At 43.5% G+C, this 20,936-nt stretch overlaps 1 protein-coding gene across 1 annotated transcript in view; it reads left to right on the forward strand.

Annotated features, from left to right (window-relative positions):
• The first annotated feature begins 284 nt into the window (after positions 1 to 284).
• LOC122559456 (prostaglandin F synthase 1-like) overlaps positions 285 to 20,936 on the forward strand; it is a 51,540-nt gene continuing 30,888 nt past the window's right edge. The window contains exons 1-3 of the mRNA XM_043708910.1: positions 285 to 427; positions 4,972 to 5,139; positions 20,525 to 20,641. Coding sequence (XP_043564845.1) covers positions 338 to 427; positions 4,972 to 5,139; positions 20,525 to 20,641 — 375 coding nt within the window. The 5' untranslated portion in view covers positions 285 to 337. The remainder of the gene's footprint in view (positions 428 to 4,971; positions 5,140 to 20,524; positions 20,642 to 20,936) is intronic.

The following is a 20,936-nucleotide window of genomic DNA, read 5'->3' on the forward strand; positions in this document are numbered from 1 at the left end:
GGATGGTGGAAGGTACTATCGAAATGAAAGTCATTTTCACAGTAAATTAGAAACGTACTTTGGAAAACAAACTAAGCGAAGCAGAGCCAAGCAGGGGGTTATCTAGAGAGTGCTGTACTTTAGTTGAGAAGTTCGCCATATTTTTACCAGCATCCCGGTGTGCCCTATGTTGGCTGGGGACATTGAGCCTGGAGCAGTTGTGTGACAGGCGGGTTGGTGACGAGCTGTAGGGTTGGCTAAATCCAAACTGGGAACGCCCTGTCGTTCCAAGCTCCTCCCGGGAAAACTCGGATTTCATTAAAGCCGCAGCTCAGCGGTATCTAGGATTCTGGCTGGGATGGGCGATTCAGTGGATCAGCGGTGGGTTCCTTTGAGTGATGGGAACAGCATCCCAATCCTGGGGTTGGGCACCTGCTCCCTGGATAAGGTGAGGAAGAAATAAGCTCTGGGTGGTGAGAGAATCTTGTCGTTTTATACTTTCCGGTCATTTCAGACTGCTGGGCCCCGAGTGCAGGGCGATATACGGCTAATAAACCTCTCTGTTCATTTGAGGAGATTACAGCGGGGAATAGAAACCGTACAGAAATCCCTGGGTTAACATTATTACTGTCTGGGGAGAAAGTGAGGTCTGCAGATGCTGGAGATCAACGTTGAAACTTTATTGCTGGAACAGCACAGCAGGTCAGGCAACCGTACAGAAATCCCTGGGTTAACATTAGTACTGTCTGACCAAATGAGACTGGATTCTCGCTTCACCCAGAACTTAACTGAGATCCTCACGTTCTCAGAAAGTACATTTTCAAAAAGTTGTCCTGTAGCAATTCTGAAAGAAATTTAGTGGCCAGAGGCCACTCTTTCATTAGAGAGCGAGAGGCAACCGGTTGTGGTTTAACCTGACGATCACCAGGTGAGGGTTGATGTTGAGAAAGTGAGGTGTTTGTGGTAACATCAGACAGTGTGAAAATTGAACTCATGCCGTTGGAATCCCATTGTACTGTATCAGTTGTCCAGCCAACTGCACTAACCAACCCTTAAAAGCAACTTCACTTGTGAAGGTGGACAGGGTTACTTCTGAAGAGAGGCATAAACAGAGACTTGGGGGGTCTGGAACACCGTGAGGGATAAAATATGGATCTGAACCCCTAATTACATTGTAGAAGGGCAGGTATTTGAGAGTTTGAAAGTTGCAGAGAAGATGATGCAAACCAAGAAGTTGAAACACAGAAGGGCATTGCAGGTTGGGGCACCAGTCCTAACCTGATGTTGTTCTCACATTATTCTGACTTGGAGACCCTGTGCTCTACAGGCAGGTGTTAAGGCTGGCTCATGAAAGAGCTTCTTGTAGTTGAAGTACGTGTTGGAAAGGAAGGATCAGTCAGAAGTCATACTCCTGAGTTGCCATCAACTGCATGTGTATTGGATGTGTTTGGAGGAGTGGATACCAGGTGAAAACATGATGATACTCACTTGTGGTGACCTTCCCAGCCAACTAGCTAAGAGGGATCCCAACATCAACAGGAGGTGGCACTGAGAGCTTCCAAGGGAGTGAGGTAGAGAGGAAATTAGAAGCATAGGAAACAGAACCAGAAGTCAGCCCTTCAAACCTGCCCCTCCATTTAATACGATCATTTTTGATAATCCATCTCAGTACCTGTTCCTGTTTTTCCCCATACCCTAATTGGAGAACTAATTGCTGGGAAGACATTTAGAAGGAATGGGCATGTTTCTTGTGAGCCTGCTAAATATTACCATCCTGTTTGGATGTGCAGGTTTTGCAATTCATCCAGGTATTTAAACAGCATTTTTTCATCTCCAGGATCAATCTTGACATTATGAAGTTATCCCATGAAGCCTACACAAGATATAAATGTATAACAGAGAGAGAAATTACTGGAAAAGCTCAGCAGGTTTGGCAGCATCTGTGAGGAGAAATCAGAATGGCCCTTCCTCAAAACAGATGGTAGCATGGACAATGTTGGTTTTTATGCAGAAGGTTAGGGTTGGAAAGGGAGCAGGGTAAGGAGTAACTAATAGGTGGAGGTAGAGCCGTATGAGAGAGAACAGTTGGACCGACAAAGGAGTAGATAATGATCAGGCTGGGAGATGAATAGCTACTAATGGGGATTGTTTGTTGCTAACAGTGGATTGTGCACAATAGCAGATGATGTAATAACAAGGCCTGATGTGTGGGGCTAGGGGCAAGGACATGGGGCAGCTCAAGCCCTAAAGTTGTTGAACTCAGTTATTGAGACCAGAAAGCTGTAGAGTTTCCAAATGGAAAATGAGGTGCTCTTTCAGCTTGCACTGAGCTTCACTGGAGCACTGCAGCAAGCCTGAGACAGATGTGTGAAGAGTCCTGAAGAAGGGTCACACCCGAAACATCTACTTCTCCACCTCCTTATGCTGCCTGGCTTGCTGTGTTCTTCCAGCTCCTATCTGTCTATGTTGAGACAGATGTTGGCCAGGGAACATGATGGTGTGTTGAATTGGCAGGCAACTGGAAGCTCAGGGGCATTTTTGTGGACAGAACGTAGGTGTTCTGTGAAGCGTTCAACCAGCCTCCAGTAGAGGAGCACATTGTGAGCAGCAAATACAATAGACTACATTGAGTACAAGTAAAGTGCTGCTTCACGTGGATGGTGTGTGTTTCGGCCCTTGGATACTGAGGAGAGAGGAAGTAAATGGACAGGTGTTACACCTGGAATAGAGTCTTATTGTAAAGACTCTATTTCATTCTCCCAGTTCCTCTTTCATAATTGTTCTAATGAGGCTAACGTTAACAAGGGGGCCTCTGAAATATCCGTTTTCTTCTTCAACCAAGGACTCCCCAGCACGGTAATTGACATACTCCTCACCTGGGTCCAACCCATATCCTGTACTTCAGCCCTCACCTCCTCTTTTCCCTGCCTTAACAGCGAGAGGGTTCTCCTTGTCCTTACTGACCATCCCACCATCACCAACATGCATAGGATCATGAGCCGCTTCCAACAGAATGCCACCACCAGACACACATTCCCCTCCCCTCCCTTTTCAGCCTTCTACAGGGACCGTTCCCTCTGGAAACCCTGGTCCACTCCTCTTTCACTCCCAACACCCAACCCACAGTCCCATGGTAACTTTCCCTGCAACTGCAAAAGGTTTACTTCCTCTCTCCTCAGTATTCATGGGCCCAAACACACCTTCCAGGTGAAGTAGCACTTTGTCTGCACTTCACACAATCTAGTCTACTGCATTTGCTGCTCACAATGTTGTCTCCTTTACTTTGGGGAAACAAAGTGTAGACTTGATGACTGCTTCGCAGAACACCTACGTTCTGCCCATGAGAAAGACCCTGAGCTTCCAGTTGCCTGCCATGTCAACACATGATCATGTTCCCTGGCCAACATCTCTCTCAGGCTTGCTGCAGTGCTCCAGTGAAGCTCAGTGCAAACTGGAAGCAAAGCACCTCATTTTCTGCCTGGGAACTTTACAGCTTTCTGGATTCAATATCGAGTTCAACAACTTTAGGGCTTGAGCTGTCCTGTGTCCTTACCCCTACTCCCCATGCACCAGGCTTGGTCTCACATCATCTGCTATTACATACAACCTATTGTCAGCCACTAACAATTCCCATCAGTAGCTATTCCCATTAGTGGTGGCAAGGATCTGTTTTGAGGCCACTGCTGTTTGTCATGTTTATAAATGACCTAGATGAGGGCGTAGAAGGATGGGTTAGTAAACTTGCGGATGACACTAAGGTCAGTGGAGTTGCAGATAGTGCTGAAGGACGTTGCAGGTTACAGAGGGACATAGATAAGCTGCAGAGCTAGGCTGAGAGGTGGCAAATGGAGTTTAATGCTGAAAAGTGTGAGGTGATTGACTTTGGACAGAGTAACAGGAATGCAGAGTACTGGGATAATAATAAAATTTTTAGTGTAGAAGAGCAGAGAGATCTCGGTGTCCATGTAGATAGATCCCTGGAAGTTGCCACCTAGCTTGATAGAGTTGTTAAGAAGCCATACAGTGTGTTAGCTTTTATTAGTAGAGATTGAGTTTCGGAGCCATGAGGCAGCTGTACAAAACTCTGGTGCGGCCGCACTTGGAGTATTATGTATAGTTCTGGTCACCACATTATAGGAAGAATGTGGAAGCTTTGGAAAGGGTGCAGAAGAGATTTACTAGGATGTTACCTGGTATGGAGGGAAGGTCTTATGAGGAAAGGTTGAGGGACCTGAGGCTGTTTTTGTTAGAGAGAAGAAGGTTGAGAACTGAATTAATTGTGACATATAAGATAATCAGAGGGTTAAATAGGATAGACAGTGAGAGTCTTTTTCATTGGATGGCGATGGCTAGCACGAGGGGACATAGTTTTAAATTGAGGGGTGATAGATATAGGCCAGATGTCAGATGTAGTTTCTTTACTCAGAGAGTAATAGAGGTGGGGAATGCACTGCCTGCAACAGTAGTAGACTCGCCAACTTTAAGGGCATTTAAATGGTCATTGGATAAACATATGGATGAAAATGGAATAATATAGGATAAATGGCTTCAGATTGGTTCCACAGGTTGGTGCAACATCGAGGGCCGAATGGCCTGTACTGCGCTGTAATGAACTATGTTCTATTCATTCTCCCAGCCTGATAATTATCCACTCTTTTGTCCACTCTTTCTTCTTTCTCATAGGGCAATATCTTCACTATCGTTTACTTCTTACCCCTTACCCTCTCCCCTTGCTCTCTCTCCTACTTTAAGGGTTTGCTGTTTAGTTAGGTGATCTGGCTTAGGCAGTATCTGCTTTCTGTGCTGAAACTGGGAAAGAGGTGAATAGAAATGAAACAGGGGTCCTGCCCTTCCCATAAGTCAACAAAACTCGAGACAATGGATATCCAGAAATGGGGACAAAGCCTACCTGGCAAGTGGAGTCTCAGCTGGGTGGATGAGTGTCTCTGTACGTTTTGAGTCTAGCCTTGATAGATGGCTTTGTTTTGACAGCCTATTAAAGGTGAGACGGTGAAAGCTGTGAAGGCTGGTATTGAAATTGGATACCGTCACTTTGATGGAGCCTTCATGTACGGCAACGAGGATGAAGTTGGCGAAGCCATTCGAGCAAAGATCGCTGATGGGACAGTGAAGCGGGAAGACATCTTTTACACAAGCAAGGTATGAAGTGTGAATTATCTTCTCTTCCTCAAGTATCATTGTTTGTGTTATTGAAAGGAAATTACCAGAGAGGGGAAGAGGTAGGAAATGCAGTAGAGGGAGAGTGTTTTATCCCAGATTTGTACTGAATATAAATTTCACCATCTGCCATGGGAGAGACTGGTAGAAGGAAGTGAGCTAAAGAACTGGAACATTAGGGAGGGATGGTGGGGCAAGTGAATCTGAGGTAAGGATAGAGACAAGAGATCCAAGAAAAGAGAACTGGAAAAAAAATGAAGGAGAGAAAAGAGGAATGGGAAGGATGTAGAAAAGATTGTCAAAACATTTGTGGAGAGTAGAGTGGGAGGGAAGTAGGAGAGATTTGGGTGTAGCATAGATGTTTAATGTAATTTCACATTGAATTGGTAATGATATGTTTTGAGCATAATATGCAGTGGTGAGTAGATACAGAAAAAGTTTTAATCCTGGGTAGAATTTTAAGGAACATGTTCAATCAATGGATCTTTTCCTACTTATATTTGGGGAGGATTTAGAAGTGGGAATACACTGTTTAACTTATCAAACCTCCTCTGATTCAATCACCTCCTGACTGATCTATGCCCCCACTTCATTTGCACACCAGAACTCAATCTTCATCGAAATCCTTATTTTAAAAAAAAATTCAATCTCAATTATGAAAAGACTGATTGGCTTAGTATCCAATCTTGTGAGGAGAGAGAGAACTCCCGATTTCTGCTATTGTGTTAGAACTTCTTCGCTTCTCTCCTCTTTCCTGTTTTGAACATACTGGTTCTGCTTGGATACAATTACTAATGGCATCGAGAATCATAGGACAAAAAAGAGGCTATTTAATCCATCAAACCCCTGCCTGGTTCTCTCTTATGCAATCTGTGTAAATCCTAAAGATCACATTGTGCCTGCTTTTTTTTGAAAGAACTAGTCAGTTTGTCCCACTTCTCTGCCTTTTTCCTATGGCCATTCTATTTCAGTGCATGCCAGATCAGGACAACTTGCAGTAATCTCTTTTCCCTCTTGTTCCCTCTGGTTCTCTTGTCAAGTGGGAGAAAGTGAGGACAGCAGATGCTGGAGATGACAGTCAAAAAGTGTGGTGCTGGAAAAGCACAACCAGTCAGACAGCATCTGAGGAGCAGGAGAGTCGATGATGAAGAGCTTATGCTTGAAACATCAACTCTCCTGCTCCTCGGATGCTGCCTGACCTGCTGTGCTTTTCCAGCACCACACTTTTTGATTTCTTTTGCCAAGTACCTTTTAAATGTGGGAAATTCTCTGGTTACCAAGGTGTTTATCCCTGACAATTCTTCTTCTTTGCTCTTCCAAGTTTAATGAATTTTAATGTTTCAGTCAATTATTGCCTTAACCATCTACTCTAAGGAAAACTTCTTTTAGTTTTATTTTTTAATTATTTGGCCAGCGCTGGTCACAATATTCTTGCTATGGCCTACCCAGTGTTTTAAAAATACTTTACATATCTTGTTTGTAGCAATGTTATTATAAAGCCAAGTACCCCACATCACTTTTTAACAGTGTTCTCAATTTGACTTGACACCTTCAAAGATCTGTGTACTTATTCTCCAAGATGTTTGTTCCTGTGCCCTTTCAAAATTAGACCTTTTACTTATCATTGTCTCTTACTATTTGTGATGATACTGTGGCTTTAAGAGGGGTATTTAAGAGGGGTATTTTGTCCAGTATTGTTTTTTGAAGAGAGGTTTTAAGACAGAGGTGGAAAACTGTCTATTTGGATCCAATAATGTAAACAGCTTAAGAGGCCTTGGGTTTTTTTTTTCATCATAACAGTAGAAGCAGCCTGAATGGGTGAAGTCAAGCTCCCCAGAGCCAGGACTTTCTTAGTATTGCTAGACTATTAATCCAAGTTTTAGTTTCTCAGTAGCAGTTGCTGGGGTTTTGAAGCTAGGTTTGGAAGCTGCAGTAGACCTTTCCCTGCTATCCTCTCTGTGTCTGTTTTCTCTTGATGTTATTTCCTGTATTCCTGATGAAGGGCCTTTTGCCTGAAACGCCGATTTTACTGCTCCTCGGATGCTGCCTGAACTACTGTACTTTTCCAGCACCACTCTAATCTAAACTGTGGTTTCCAGCATCTGCAGTCATTGTTTTTACCCAGTTATTTCCTCCTGGACTGGAGAATTGCATGTGAGACAATCTATTTACTGAATTTGCCTTTGCCAAGCGTGTGTTTATGGGATGCTACCATATTAGAACACTTACTGTTCAGTAGTTTAGTAATTTATTTTTTATCAAGTTTTCCAATAGAGTCAATTTATTCCAATTTCTTCTTTCTTTTGCTGTAGTTCACCTGAAATGTATAAATAAAACGTGTTTCACTTCAAGGCTGAGAATTTAACCAATCAAATTGCATCTGGAATGCAATGCCTGACATTTACCTTTAAAATAACTTAGGGTCCAGGCTATTTTCATGTATATTTTGAGGGGTTTGGTCTGGTCTATAACAAATGCTTCACACCATTTTCCAAATGTTTCAGCCATGTATTCTGCTTATGACATGTAATTGGCAGACATTTTAAAATGTTTCCCTGTCTACCAGAGTCCAGGTCATTAATTTGATGTGAAGAGCAGCAGCAATCGCTGCACTGCCTCTACTTTTGAAAAACCACTACCCTCCCATTCTGAAACACAGCTGTTCGATGTAAATCTGCTTTCTGCCCTTTGGCCAACTGCATAACTGTACACTATTGATCCTTTAACCCTATCCAGTCAGATAATGTTTTGTTTAGTTTTAAATGTCTTTTCAAAATCCAAATGCACGTTAACTGCAACCCATCCAGTTTCATTCCTTTGTTGAGACTTTGTAGCGATTGATGCAACTGAGTGGCTTGTTCAGCCGTTCCAGAGAGCAGTTGAGTGTTAATTACATAACTGTGGGTCTGGAGTCACATGTCAGCTAGGCCAGGTGAAGATGGCAGATTTTCTTCCCTGACAGATGGACATGAGCCAGATGGGTTTTTCGACAAGCAACAATGATCTCATGGTCATCAGTAGATTCTTGATTCTGCATATTTCTGTGGCTGTGGCGGGATTTGAACTCAAAACATTAGCTGATTTCTTGGATTAATAGTCTAGCAATACTAAGACTTGGCCATCACCTCCCTTTTAAGCATGATTTACTGCTAACATTATTTTACATTTTTATCACTTTAACATTAAATAACATCAATAAGTTGGCCTGCACTCTCCTGCACACTATCCTAGTAGAGATCCAACACATGTAATCCAACAAACTGCATCTGGGTCAGTTCCTCCTGATCTGCTCTAACGTCTCTTCACAGTCCACTGCCTACAAAGTAGCACTCACTTCTCAAGATGTAAAAATGGTTATCCCTTTGGAGATTTGAGATGCTTATGCTGTCCTGATGAATGTAGGATCTAAAGGTTTGACAGAGTTCCCTTTTTTTTTCAGCAGAACTGAAAGGTATTCCATAAATATATTTGTCAAAATGTACCTCAGGGTAAATCTAATTAGGGACTAAAAATGAGGTTTTCTTGTGGAAACCGAACGTAGCTGAGATATTGCACGAGTATTTCGCCTCTGTTTTCAATAAAGGCAAAATGTCACAGCAGAAGAAAAGAAATAGAGAAATCTGTTAAAACTGGGGAACAGCTAATTTAAACTAATTTGTTAAGTTCAATTATTTATCGAAGTGTAACATGGAAAGATTGCTCCATACCTTTGTAATAGCTTTGCTTATTGTTAATGTTTTTGGTACATAAGATTGTTATATTACCTCTTGTATTTTTATAATTTTGTAAAAAAATTCTTCCTTCAATAAAAAAAAATGGGGAACAAGAGGTTCTGCATGCTCCAAATAGAAGAACATGTTCAAATGGAAAGCATTCAAGGATATTAAAAGGTAGTAAGGATGGAATTGCTAGACTATTAATCCAAGAAATCAGCTAATGTTTTGAGTTCAAATCCCGCCACAGCCATAGAAATATATGGAATCAAGAATCTACTGATGACCATGAGATCATTGTTGCTTGTTGAAAAACTCATTTGGCTCACGTCTACCCAGCAGGGAAGAAAATCTGCCATCTTCACCTGGCCTAGCCGACATGTGACTCCAGACCCACAGTTATGTGATTGACACTCAACTGCTCTCTGGAACGGCCACTTAGTTGTATCACTCGCTACAAAATCTCAACAAAGGAATGAAACTGGACAGACATCCAGCACTGCAAAAGAGAATAACAGGAACAGCCCTGTCAACCCGGTAGAGTCCTGCTCACTAATATCTGGGGGCTTGTGCCAAATTGCAAGAGCTGTCTCACAAACTGGTGAAGCAACAGCCTGATAGTCCTACTTCTGGAGTCATACTTTACAGGCAATGTCCCAAACACCACCATCACTATCCCTGGATATGTCCTGCACAAACAGCAGGGCAGACCCAGCAGAGGTAGGGGAGGGAGTTGCTCTGGGATTCTTCAACATTGGCTCCATGCCCATGAAGTCTCATGGCTTCAGGTTAAACATGGGCAAGGAAACCTCCTGCTGATTAGCAGGTACCGTCTTCCCTCAGCTGATATGTTGGTCCTCCTTCATGTTGAACATCACCTGAAGGAAGCAGTGAGGATGGCAACAGTACAAAGGTACACTGTGTCCATCAGTAAGAGTGACTCAGCAGCACTACTGATTGAGCTGGTAGGGTGCTAAAGGACATAGCTGCTAGACCTGGGTCTGCAGCAGGTGGTGAGGGAACTAACAAGAGGGAAAGTATACTTATCAATCTGCCAGCTGCAGATGCATCTGTCTGTGAGAGCATCGATAAGAGTAACCAGCGCACAGTCCTTCTGAAGGTGAAGTTCCACCTTCACATTGAGAATAACCTCCATCATGTTGCGTGGTACAATCACCATGCTAAATGGGGCAGACTCAAACTCAGGGATGGAACAGTCCTCACTTTTGCCTTCAAACAAATCCAGCACCTTAAGACTGGGCATCCATTAGGCACTGTGGGGCATCAACAGCAGCAGAATTGTACTCCTACACAATCTGCAACCTCATCGCTCAGTATATGCCCCATTCAGCCATTACATCCAGCCAGGGGATCAACCATGGTTAAATGGAAAGTGCAGGAGGGCATGCCAGGAGCAGCACCAGGCTTACTCAAAAATGTGGTGTCAACCTGGGGAAGCTACCAAACAGGATTACTTGTGTGTCAAACAGCATAAGCAGCTGATAGATAGAGCTAAGTGATCCAACATGGATCAGATCTAAGTTCTGCAGTCCTGCCACATCCAGTCATGAATTGTGGTGGACAATTAAACAACTCACTGGATGACAAGTCTCCACAAATATCTCCATCCTCAATGATGGAAGAGCTCAGCATATCAATACAAAAGAGAAGGCTGAAGCATTCGCAGCATTTTCAGCCAGAAGTGATATCAAGCAACAGTTGGAGACACTGGTTACTGTGAAGATAATGGGCCCTGAAAACATTACAGCAATAGTGCTGAAGACATGTACTCAGAACTTGCCAATTCCTTAGCCAAACACCTCCAGTACAGCTGCAATACTGGTATCTACCCAACAATATGAAAAATTGCCCAGGTATGACCTGTCCACAAAAAGCAGGACAAAATCCAATCCAGTCATTTAGCATCAGTCTCTTCTTGATCATCAGCAAAGTGATGGAAGGTGTCATCAGCAGTACTGTCAAGCAGCATCTGTTCAGCAGTGACCTGCTGAGGGACACCTTGTTCTGCCACAGTCAGTCAGCACCTGACCTCATTACAACCTTGGTTCAAACATGGACAAAAGAGCTGAATTCTAGAGGTGAGGTGAGAGTGACAGCCCTTGACATCAAGGCTTCACTTGACAGAGTGCGGCATCAAGGAGCCCTAGAAAAATTGTAATCAGTGAGTATGAGGGGACAAGCTCTCTGGTAATTTATCAAAGATCCTTAGACAGCACATTGCAAACCCACAACCACTTCCATCTTGAAGGGCAAGGGCATCAGATGCATGGAATACCACCATCTGCAAGTTCTGGGTGGCATAGTGGCTCAGTGATTAACACTGCTTCCTCAGAGTGCCAGGTCCCGGGTTTGATTCCAGCCTCTGGCATCTGTCGGTGTGGAGTTTGCACAATCTCCCCATGTCTACATGAGTTTCTTCCAGGTGCTGTGGTTTCCTCCCACAGTCCAAAGACTTGCAGGTTAGGTGAATTGGCCATGCTAAATTGACATTTCGGGCAAAAGCCCTTCATCAGGAGTCAGGCTTTTGCCCGAAACGTTGGTTTGTCCTGTTCCTTGGATGCTGTCTGACCTGCCATGCTTTTCCAACACCACTCTAATCTTGACTCTAATCTCCAGCATCTGCAGTATCCACCCCTTCCATGCTAAAATTGCCCACAGTGTTCAGGAAAGAGTAGGTTAGGTGCATTAGTCAGGGGTAAATGTAGAGTTGTAGGGTAGGGGAATGAGTCTGGGTGGGATACTCTTTGAAGGGTCAGTGTAGACTTGTTGGGCTGAATAGCCTGTTTCTGCACCGTAAGGATTCTATGATTGCCCTCCAAGCCACTCACCATCCTATCTTGGAAATATATTGCTGTTCCTTCATTGTTGCTAGGTCAAAATTCTGGAATTCCCTCCCTGACAGTATTGTGGGTCAACCCTCAGCAGGCGGACTGCAGTGGTTCCAGAGGCTGACTACCACCTTCTCAAGAGCAACTTCAGATGGGCAATAAATGCTGGCCAGCCAACGATGCCCACATCCCATGAATGAATCATAAGGAAGAAGACCTCTTCTCAACACAAAATGCATGATGACTTATGGTGGTAGTGGTGGTGTTTTCCAGTTCAGAGTCTGCATTGCGGTGGCAAATAACACATCTGTGTTGTAGCCTGGAGCGCTGGATAGTAAAGGAGGTGCTATAACATTCTTTCTATCACATGACTGACCATGAATCTCTTCTTACCTTTCTCCCTGCCATCACTGTGTTTGGGAAGTGTTTGTAGGTTGATAATTAAATGGTTTTGGCTGCATTATCAATTTGCCTTCCTTGTCCATTCAGCTCTGAAGTGAGACTTGGCCTGGAGCTCGGGGACGGAGGTGCGGTTGTGAAACTTTTCAGCTGTGACTAACTGGGACAAGATGGTAAACAGTAATAAGGGGAAGACATGGTACAACAGAAGACTTTTAACCATCAATGCACAGTTTGTTTTGGACTGGATATGATATCCAACACAGGAACAGGCTATTTGGCCCAACCAGCTCATGCTGTATTTATTCTTCACTTCCTTTCCTCATCCTAATTTTTCATTGTAATCTTCTGTTCTCCTTCTTTATTTGCTTGTCTAATTTGCAGACTTGGCATTTAGCCAAATATGTTTACCATTAGAAACAGCCTGAATTGCTTCATGGTGCAAAGTAGAATATTGTGAATCACAAGAATCGGAAATATAAACAGAAGATTCTGGAAGTACCCAACAGCCTGTCAGAATCTCTGGGGCATAAGAGTTAATGCGCGAATGTCCCACAGAAATGGGAAAAATTGGAGATGGAATGAGTTTTAAGGAAGGACTGGGTGGGGCATGGACAAAAATTGGTCTGCAATCAGGTGGAAGACAGGCCAGATTGAATGACAGAGCAGTTAGTTTTACACAGCCAAAGAGAATGGCAACTGGGGAGGAAAACAAACAGAAATGCTGAGAGCAGCTGCTGTTACCGTCTGAAAAGGAAAATAATGGCAAAGGCGAATCATTCAACGAATTAATCACAATGGGGTCAATGTTTAGGATCTGAAATTATTGAACTCCATATTAAGTCCAGAGGCTATAAAATCACTGATGAAAAGATGGTTGTCCCTGAACCTTATGCTCTTTACTGGGGCAGTGCAGCAGACTGAGGGCAGAGACTTCAGTGTGAGAGTAAGATAAAGAATTAAAATGACAGGTCACTGGAAGGTTGGGGTCATGATTGCAAACAGAATGCAGTTGTCCACAAAGAGTCATAGAGACCTACAGCCCAGGAAAAAAGCCCTCAAAAACCACCACTTGACTCTTCAAACCCCATTTTCCAGCACTTGGACCATATGACGTAGTATCAGAAATGCACATTTAAATACTTACTAAGTATTATGAGAGTTTTTGTCTCTTCTAACTTTACAGGCAGTGAGTTCCAGATTCCCACCACCCTCTGGGTGAACATGCTTTCTCTTGTATCCTGTCTAAACCTCCTCCCCTTTAATTTAAATCTATGTCCCCTGGTCATTGGTCCCTCTGCCAAGGGGAAAAGTTTCTTCCTGCCTGCCCTCTTTATGCCCCTCAATTTTGCTACATATCAATGATGTCCCCTATCGGTCTCCTCTGCTCTAAGTAAAACAACCCCAGTCTTTCCAATCTGTCTTCATCACAGAAACTGTCCAGCCAGATAACACCCTGGTGAATCTCCTCTGCACCCTTTCCAGTGCAATCATATCCCTCCTTACTGTGGATTCCAGAACTGCACCCAATATTCCCAACTGTGGTCTAACAAGTATTTTATACAGTTCCAGCATAATCTCCCTGCCTTGAACTCTGTGCCTTGACTAATAAAGACAAGCATATCATATGCTGCCTTAACCAGTTATCTATTTGTCCTGATACATTGAGGGACCATTGTACATGCACATCCTGTATTTGGTCTCTACAATGTCATGGAACCCATCACCAGCAAACACAGTAGACTAAAATGCAACACTCACACTGTACACTCACACTGTACACTCACACTGTACACTCACACTGTACACTCACACTGTACATTCACAATGTACACTCACAATAGTACACTCATACTGTACACTCACAATGCTGCGACATCCAGAAGAAATGTTTGGGGCCTTAGGCAGTGAGGAGAAAGAAACTGGAAATGGGTGTTGCATTTCTTTAATTTGCATGGAAGGACTACTATGACAGGAGCATAAGGATGACTGAAGAGTGGACCAGGAGGGAATGGCACATTTGGAATGTTGAAATGCTAAACTTATTTTTGCCCTTACTGTTGCTCTGTCTCCCTGGTCAGACATCTGAAGGGATGTGAAGAGAGAGGACTAAGAGGCTGCTTTTCATTTTATCCCAAGTCTCAGAGCATTGAGGCCTGGGAGAACTCACACCCTGTGTCTTCTTCCACACAGTTTCCTGATTTTCTGTTAACACATGGCTCCACAGAATAAAATTCTTCCAAACGGGTTTGCAGAGTCCTGCCAGGAATTTTCCTGCCAGGCTTAACAGCTTATGTTTGGCTCTGTGTCATCAGCCATTATGTGAGTGCACCGGTCAGTGACAATCCTTAGATTGGGAACTTCTGGTCTGGGCTTCTTTCCCTGCCAATCCCATCCTATCTCCAGTGTTCAATTGACTGGAGCAAAGCAACTGTGCCCCAGCTCAGTAACTGTAACTGGGTCCCTTGACTGAAAAACTTTATTAACTTAGTGTCTTTATGTAGCAGATCAAAACTAGTCAAACAATCATGAAAGATCCTGGACCAGACTAGGCTGTTCAGCTGAGCAAGAGGCTGCAAGGCAGGCAGCATCGGGAGGTGGAGAAGTCCGACATTTTGGGTATAACCCTTCTTCAGGAATGGAGTTGGGGGTAAGGCGAGTTGCAGATAAAGGTTTGGGGGAAAGGGTTATGGATTGGGAGAGGAGTGGAGTGGTGAGGTGGTGATAGGTGAATACAGGTGATAGGTACGACCTGATAGGTCGATAGGAGGAATGAATCCGGTTGGTCGCTGGAAGGAAGGGTCGGTCGGAGGGATGGAAGAGAGGAGGCAGGGCCAGAAAGGGAGCCAGGGAACGGGTATGAAATTGGAGAACACAATGTTGAATTCTCTAAGTTGTAGGCTGCCCAGGTGGAAGATGAGGTGTTGTTCCTCTGATTCACTACAGCAACAGAGGAGGCCGAGGATGGACATGTCAGAGAGGGAGTGAGAAGGGGAATTGAAACGAGTGGTGACTGGGAGGGCAGGCTTGCCCGAGATGCTTAAATTCTCTACAGTATATAAACAGGCCCTTCAGGCCAACAAGTCCACACTGATCCTCTGAAGAGTAACCCACCCAGACCCATTTTCCTCTGATTAATCCACCTATCATGGCCAATCCACCTGACCTGCACATCTTTGGACTGTGGGAGGAAAGTGGAGCACCCAGAGGGGACCCACGCAGACACGGGGAGAATGTGCAAACTCCACACACAGTCGCCAGAGGCTGGAATTGAACTTGGGTCTCTGGCGTTGTGAGGCAGCAGTGCTAACCACTGAGCCACCATGCCGCCCATGTGAAATGTGACCTTAGTTTACGTTTGGCCTCACCAATGTAGAGAAGACTATGTCAGGAGTAGCAGATACAGTAAACTAGGTTGAAGGAGAGGCAGGTGAACCATTCTTTCTTCTGGAAGGACTGGTGGGGTCGTGGATGGAGATGAGGGGAGGATGGTGTGCCGGCAGGATTTGCATCTTTTCGGTTGCAGGGGAAGGTAGCAGGGTTTCAGAGGTGGTTGGTGGGGACGGTGACATGAACTAAGGAGTGGCGAAGGGAGCAGTCCTTGTGGAGGGCAGAGAGGGGTGCGGAGGGAAATATGTTCTTGGTGGTGGACATCTGGGATGCTTGGGAATGGAACGTCTCCTCATCAGAGCAGATGAAATGGAGTTGCTGCCTAGCTTGCTGTGCTTTTGTAACCTCCTGCACTTTTATTTTGGATTCCAGCACCTGCAGTTTTTTTTGTCTCTAACTATTCAGCTCCCAGTCGCTTGGCCTGAAATCTCCAACTAAGGTTTGACTGTCACGGACCTAGATCCCTCCTACTTGCCAAATTGATTATTCCAATTCTTCTCCTTTTTTAAAATGTATCTTTCACTTGATTCTTCTGTCAGTTCTCTAATCTTAGAAGGCAGCATTTTGAAAGCGAGGTTCACGTTTTCAGGATCTGCATGATATATTATTGAGTTACCTTCTCCACACTCCCCACTTCCCCACAGCATTACTTGTGCTTCAAGTAAGGAACCTGGTTGCCATACAAACCATTTGTGTAGTTATCAGCCTGCACAGCAGTAGAAACCTACAGTTGTGATGTTTTTGGGACAGAGACTGTTATATATTCAGCCAGACGCATTTAGAATTTGAACCGTACAAGCAGTCAAATATGAATAGTTTATTATCTCTTTCTTGCAGACACTCTGCTGGTACACGTATGTATACTAGCCTCAAGCAGAGAATGCACAGTTCAATTTTCAATACATTAGTTAGTAGTCTTCGTGTGAAGATCAGGCAGCACTAACTGTCTCTCAGTCATGCTGTCTCTCTGTCAGATTACCTGAAGGACCTTGGAGTGATGATCGTTGGAACAACGAGTTCTTCCTGCTTCTTGATCTGCTGGTAACCACAGTTGGGTGCCTGAATACTTTCTCAGTGTCTGGTCTTTGAGATTACTGGGAAATTTAAAAATGATTCTTGTTCCCTCAGTTGGAGAAACTGATGCTTTATATTTTGGCAGCTATCAATTTAACAGCATTGATTAAGAAAGTGCAGCAATTCTCTCAACTTTGTGTAAAAGTCAAGACAGTAGCAACTGTCCTTTCAAAATGGTTACATTGTTCAACAGTTACATCTTGAGTTTTGACTCATCAAATTGCTTCTGTGCTTACCTTATCACCAGTTTTCACCAGAACAACAAGTTTTAGCAGATCCCTAACCTTGGAACTTACTTTTCTCACATGTTATCTCCTTTCTGCTCTGTATGCATTTCACAGCGATCTCTGACTGAGCATATGACAATGCCTGGAGAGCTCAGTCACCCTGTCTCCATTCACATGCATGTTCTGGACCAGAGCTCATTACCTCTACTTCCTTTTTTTACTCTATTGTTATCCCTCCCTTCATCCTGTTTCCTTTCTTTTCACTACCCTTGGGTACTCTATCCTCTCAAACCACATCCTTCAAAACATCTCATCTTCCTTATTTAACCAGATGTAACCCAACAGTAAATCTCTTCTTATAAAAATCCGGCATCTTTCTTCCACCAAACGGATCTTTGAGGCTCAGCTTTTTTTTTGAAAGTTCATCTCTTTAACTTCCAATTTCCATCCTTTGCTCTCCATCACCTGGTCCATCTCTGACACTTCCCTTGCCTTCCCAGACTTTACTGTTTCTATTTCTGAGGACATTGCAAACTCACTGACTCCAACAGATATCTAACTACATCTCCTCACATCCTGCTTCTTGGAAGGACTCCATTCCATGTTCCCAGTTTATATCATATCCACCTTCCACTGGGCTACTTCTGTTTTTCTCCTTTCTCTCTCAACCAAGGGCTCTCGCCCCCTCCAATGTGGTTGACAGGACAGTTGCATCCAACTCATTTCCTGCACTTCTGCCCTCTCTCCTACCCTTCCCCCACACCAAAACAATAGTAGCGTTCCCCTTGTCCACACTTTCCATCTCACCAGTCTGTAGGTTTAAGGGATTTCTGCCATTTGCACCACCAAGTACGTGGTAATCAGCAGGATGTTTCCTTGCCCATGTTGGACCTGGTGCCATGGGATTTCATGGGGTCCACGGTTCCCAGGGCAAGTCTCTCTCCTGACTATATGTATGCCTGCTGTGCTGTCACCTCTGAAGGAACAAGATGGTCATGGTGTTGCCTTGAACAGTATGTAAGGTATGTTCAATGATTCTTAATCTATCTTTATCCTTATCCATAACTCCATCGAATTTAACTGAATGATAAATAATACCAAAATATTTTCCCACTGCTGTTTCCACTTCCCTTGAGAAGGTATGGGGCAGGCCTTTTGCATCTCCTGTGTGTTGATGTTCCTGTGACGTATATAGCTTACAATACACACTGAGTATAAGTGACAATCCTAAGTTGGTTGTCAGTGTAATTCTGTACATACTCTGGATCCATTGCAGAATGTGTGTATGCATTGCACCTGTTGCACCTCAACAAAATATTTGACAGCTATTTATTGGTGTATTTCTTAGGCAATGCCTTAACCAATTAGAATGAACTTGTCCAGTTCAAAATTTAACAAAGCTTGGCAGTTAACTATTAGTCATCATTCATTGCAGCATTCTCTGGTTTCCCTTAGCTTTGTATTCTTGCAAATTGTCCTGATGTGTGTGAACAAAAAGCTTGCAGAAATGTATTTTTTCAGTAATGATCAAATTGGATATTCATCATATTTCAGATGGTTATAAGTTGTGTTCATATATGGAAACAGAGAAAAAGAAATTAAGATTTTTTTGGAGCGCTTGTGTGCAGTGGTAGTGTCTCTATTTCTGAGCCAGGAGGCCTGGATTGAAGTGTTTCCTGCTCCACAAGTATGGACTAACATCTCTGAGCAAGTTGATTAGAAAGTATTTACAAACTTGACATTTGAGAAGGATAGTGAATTGCTTGCCTCGAGAAGAGTTCAGTTGAATCTACTTCTAGACCAAACTACCTTAACCAGATTCATTCTGTTAAGTATGTAACAGTCCAAGAAGGAAAGCAAGTAATTTCTTCTGAGCTGAAATTGTGACTCATATCTGCCTTACACATATGTGTTACCCCCTTTTCTTTTTTTACAATACATTTTACTCATATAAGCATGACTGACCTAAGGACAGTCCAAGTTGGGTGTATCTCTGCTTTAATAACTGAACATTGGAACCGTGCTTGAGACCTCAGGAGAGCATTATGAAAAATGAGCACATTTGGTGAATGGTGTTAACAATTACATAAACTGGTTTGGGTGACCAGACAGTAGAATCTGTTAATATATCAGGTTACAGCGGGATATAGATAAGCTGCAGAACTGGGCAGAAAGGTGGCAAATGGAGTTCAATGTAGCGAAGTGTGAGGTGATTCACTTTGGTAAGAGTAACAAAAAGATGGGGTACTGGGCTAATGGACGGATACTTGGTAGTGTGGATGAGCAGAGGGACCTTGGTGTCCATGTACACAGATCAAAACTGGAAATTGAAGCCGCAGCTAAGTCAAAACCGATGTGGAATAGAGAAGGGAATTCTTTTTGGTTTTGGAATATTGCACTTAGAACTAAAGTAGCCATTACATTATTTTTAAATTGTGTACCCCAGTTCTAGACTTCCCAATCAGGAGCCTGTATCTGTGATATTTACCCCTTGAAATATTTTGTAAGTTTCTGAGATCATATTTCATTCTTTGAAACAATAGAGAATACGGTCCAGTTTGCCCAATCTCACTTCATAGAACAGTCTTGCCATCTAAAGAATTAAAGTCAAAAAACTGCTGATGCTGGAATCCAAGGTAGACAAGCAGGAGGCTGCAAGACCACAGCATGTCAGGCAGCATCAGGAGATGGAGAAGTCAACTTTTTGGGTATAATGTTCAGGACTGAGGTGGGTGTGAGGGAAGCTTCAGATGATCTTTTTCCACGTATGGAGTCAGCTATTACAAGGGGGCATAGCTTTAAATTAAAGGTGGGGGTAGGTATAGGACAGATGTTAGGGGTAGGTTCTTTACTCAGCGAGTCGTGAGTTCATGGAATGCCCTGCCAGTAGCAGTGGTGGACTCTCCCTCATTATGGGCATTTAAGCGGGCATTGGATAGGCATATGGAGGATAGTGGGCTAGTGTAGGTTAGGTGGGCTTGGATCGGCGCAACATCGAGGGCCGAAGGGCCTGTACTGCGCTGTATTCTTCTATGTTCTATGTTCTATATTAACAATGGTATGAAAACTGGGGGAACTTGAAAGGGTTCATAAAGGATTTACAAGGATGTTGCCAGGATTAGAAGGTTTGAGCTAGAGGGAGAAGCTGAATAGGCTTAAGCTATTTTCCCTGGAGCATCGGAGGCTGAGGAATGACCATACAGAAGCTTTTAAAATCATGAGGGGCATGGATTGGGTGAATGGCCAAGGTCTTTTCCTTGGGATGGGAGAGTCCAAAAGTAGAGGGCAGAGGTTTAAAATGAGAGGGGAAAGATTTAAAATGGACACAAGGTGCAACCTTTTCATGTAAATCATGGTCATGTATGGAATGAACTGCCAGAAGAGGTGGTGGAGACTGATACAGTTACAACATTTAAAAGGCATCTAGAGGGGTATCTGAATAGGAAGAGTTTAGAAAAATATTGGCTAAATACTGGCAAATAGTACCAGATTAAGTTGGGATATCTGGCCAGTATAGATGAGTTGGAGCGAAGGGTCTGTCTCCATGACCCTATGATAGCCAAACCATAGAATTTTACAGTATAGAGGAAGGCCATTTGACCCATCATGTCTGTACCATCTCCCAAAAGCATATCCTGAATGTTTTGAATAAAAACTGGCAATGTTGGATGGTTTTCTGGTAAAATTAACAACCCTTGTTATGTTTTGACTGTAGTTATGGATGACCTACCTCTCTCCTGCTTTGGTCCGGAAAGGCCTTGAACACACGTTGAAAAGCCTGAAGTTGGATTACATTGACCTATATCTTATCCACTGGCCTACGGGGTTAAAGGTAAAATAAAAATGAACCTATGGAAGATGGAGCTTGTAATGCCTGGTGGGTGAGCAGCCTTGTCTGCAATGGTATTAAACAATTGAGAATTACCAATTTCGGTCCTCTGTCTTCACTGAGTCAGCTGAGCTCGATAGGGCCAACATCAACTAGGAGATAGTGACAACTGCAGATACTGAAAAGTCAAAGTCGATAAAATGTTGAGCTGGCAAAAGCATAGCAGGTCAAGCAGCATCAGAACTAATGAAGGGTCCTGCCTGAAACGTCAACCCTCCTACTGTTCTCGTGCTGCTTG

Source organism: Chiloscyllium plagiosum, chromosome 19 (assembly GCF_004010195.1).
Source record: "Chiloscyllium plagiosum isolate BGI_BamShark_2017 chromosome 19, ASM401019v2, whole genome shotgun sequence".
Lineage (NCBI taxonomy): Eukaryota > Metazoa > Chordata > Chondrichthyes > Orectolobiformes > Hemiscylliidae > Chiloscyllium > Chiloscyllium plagiosum.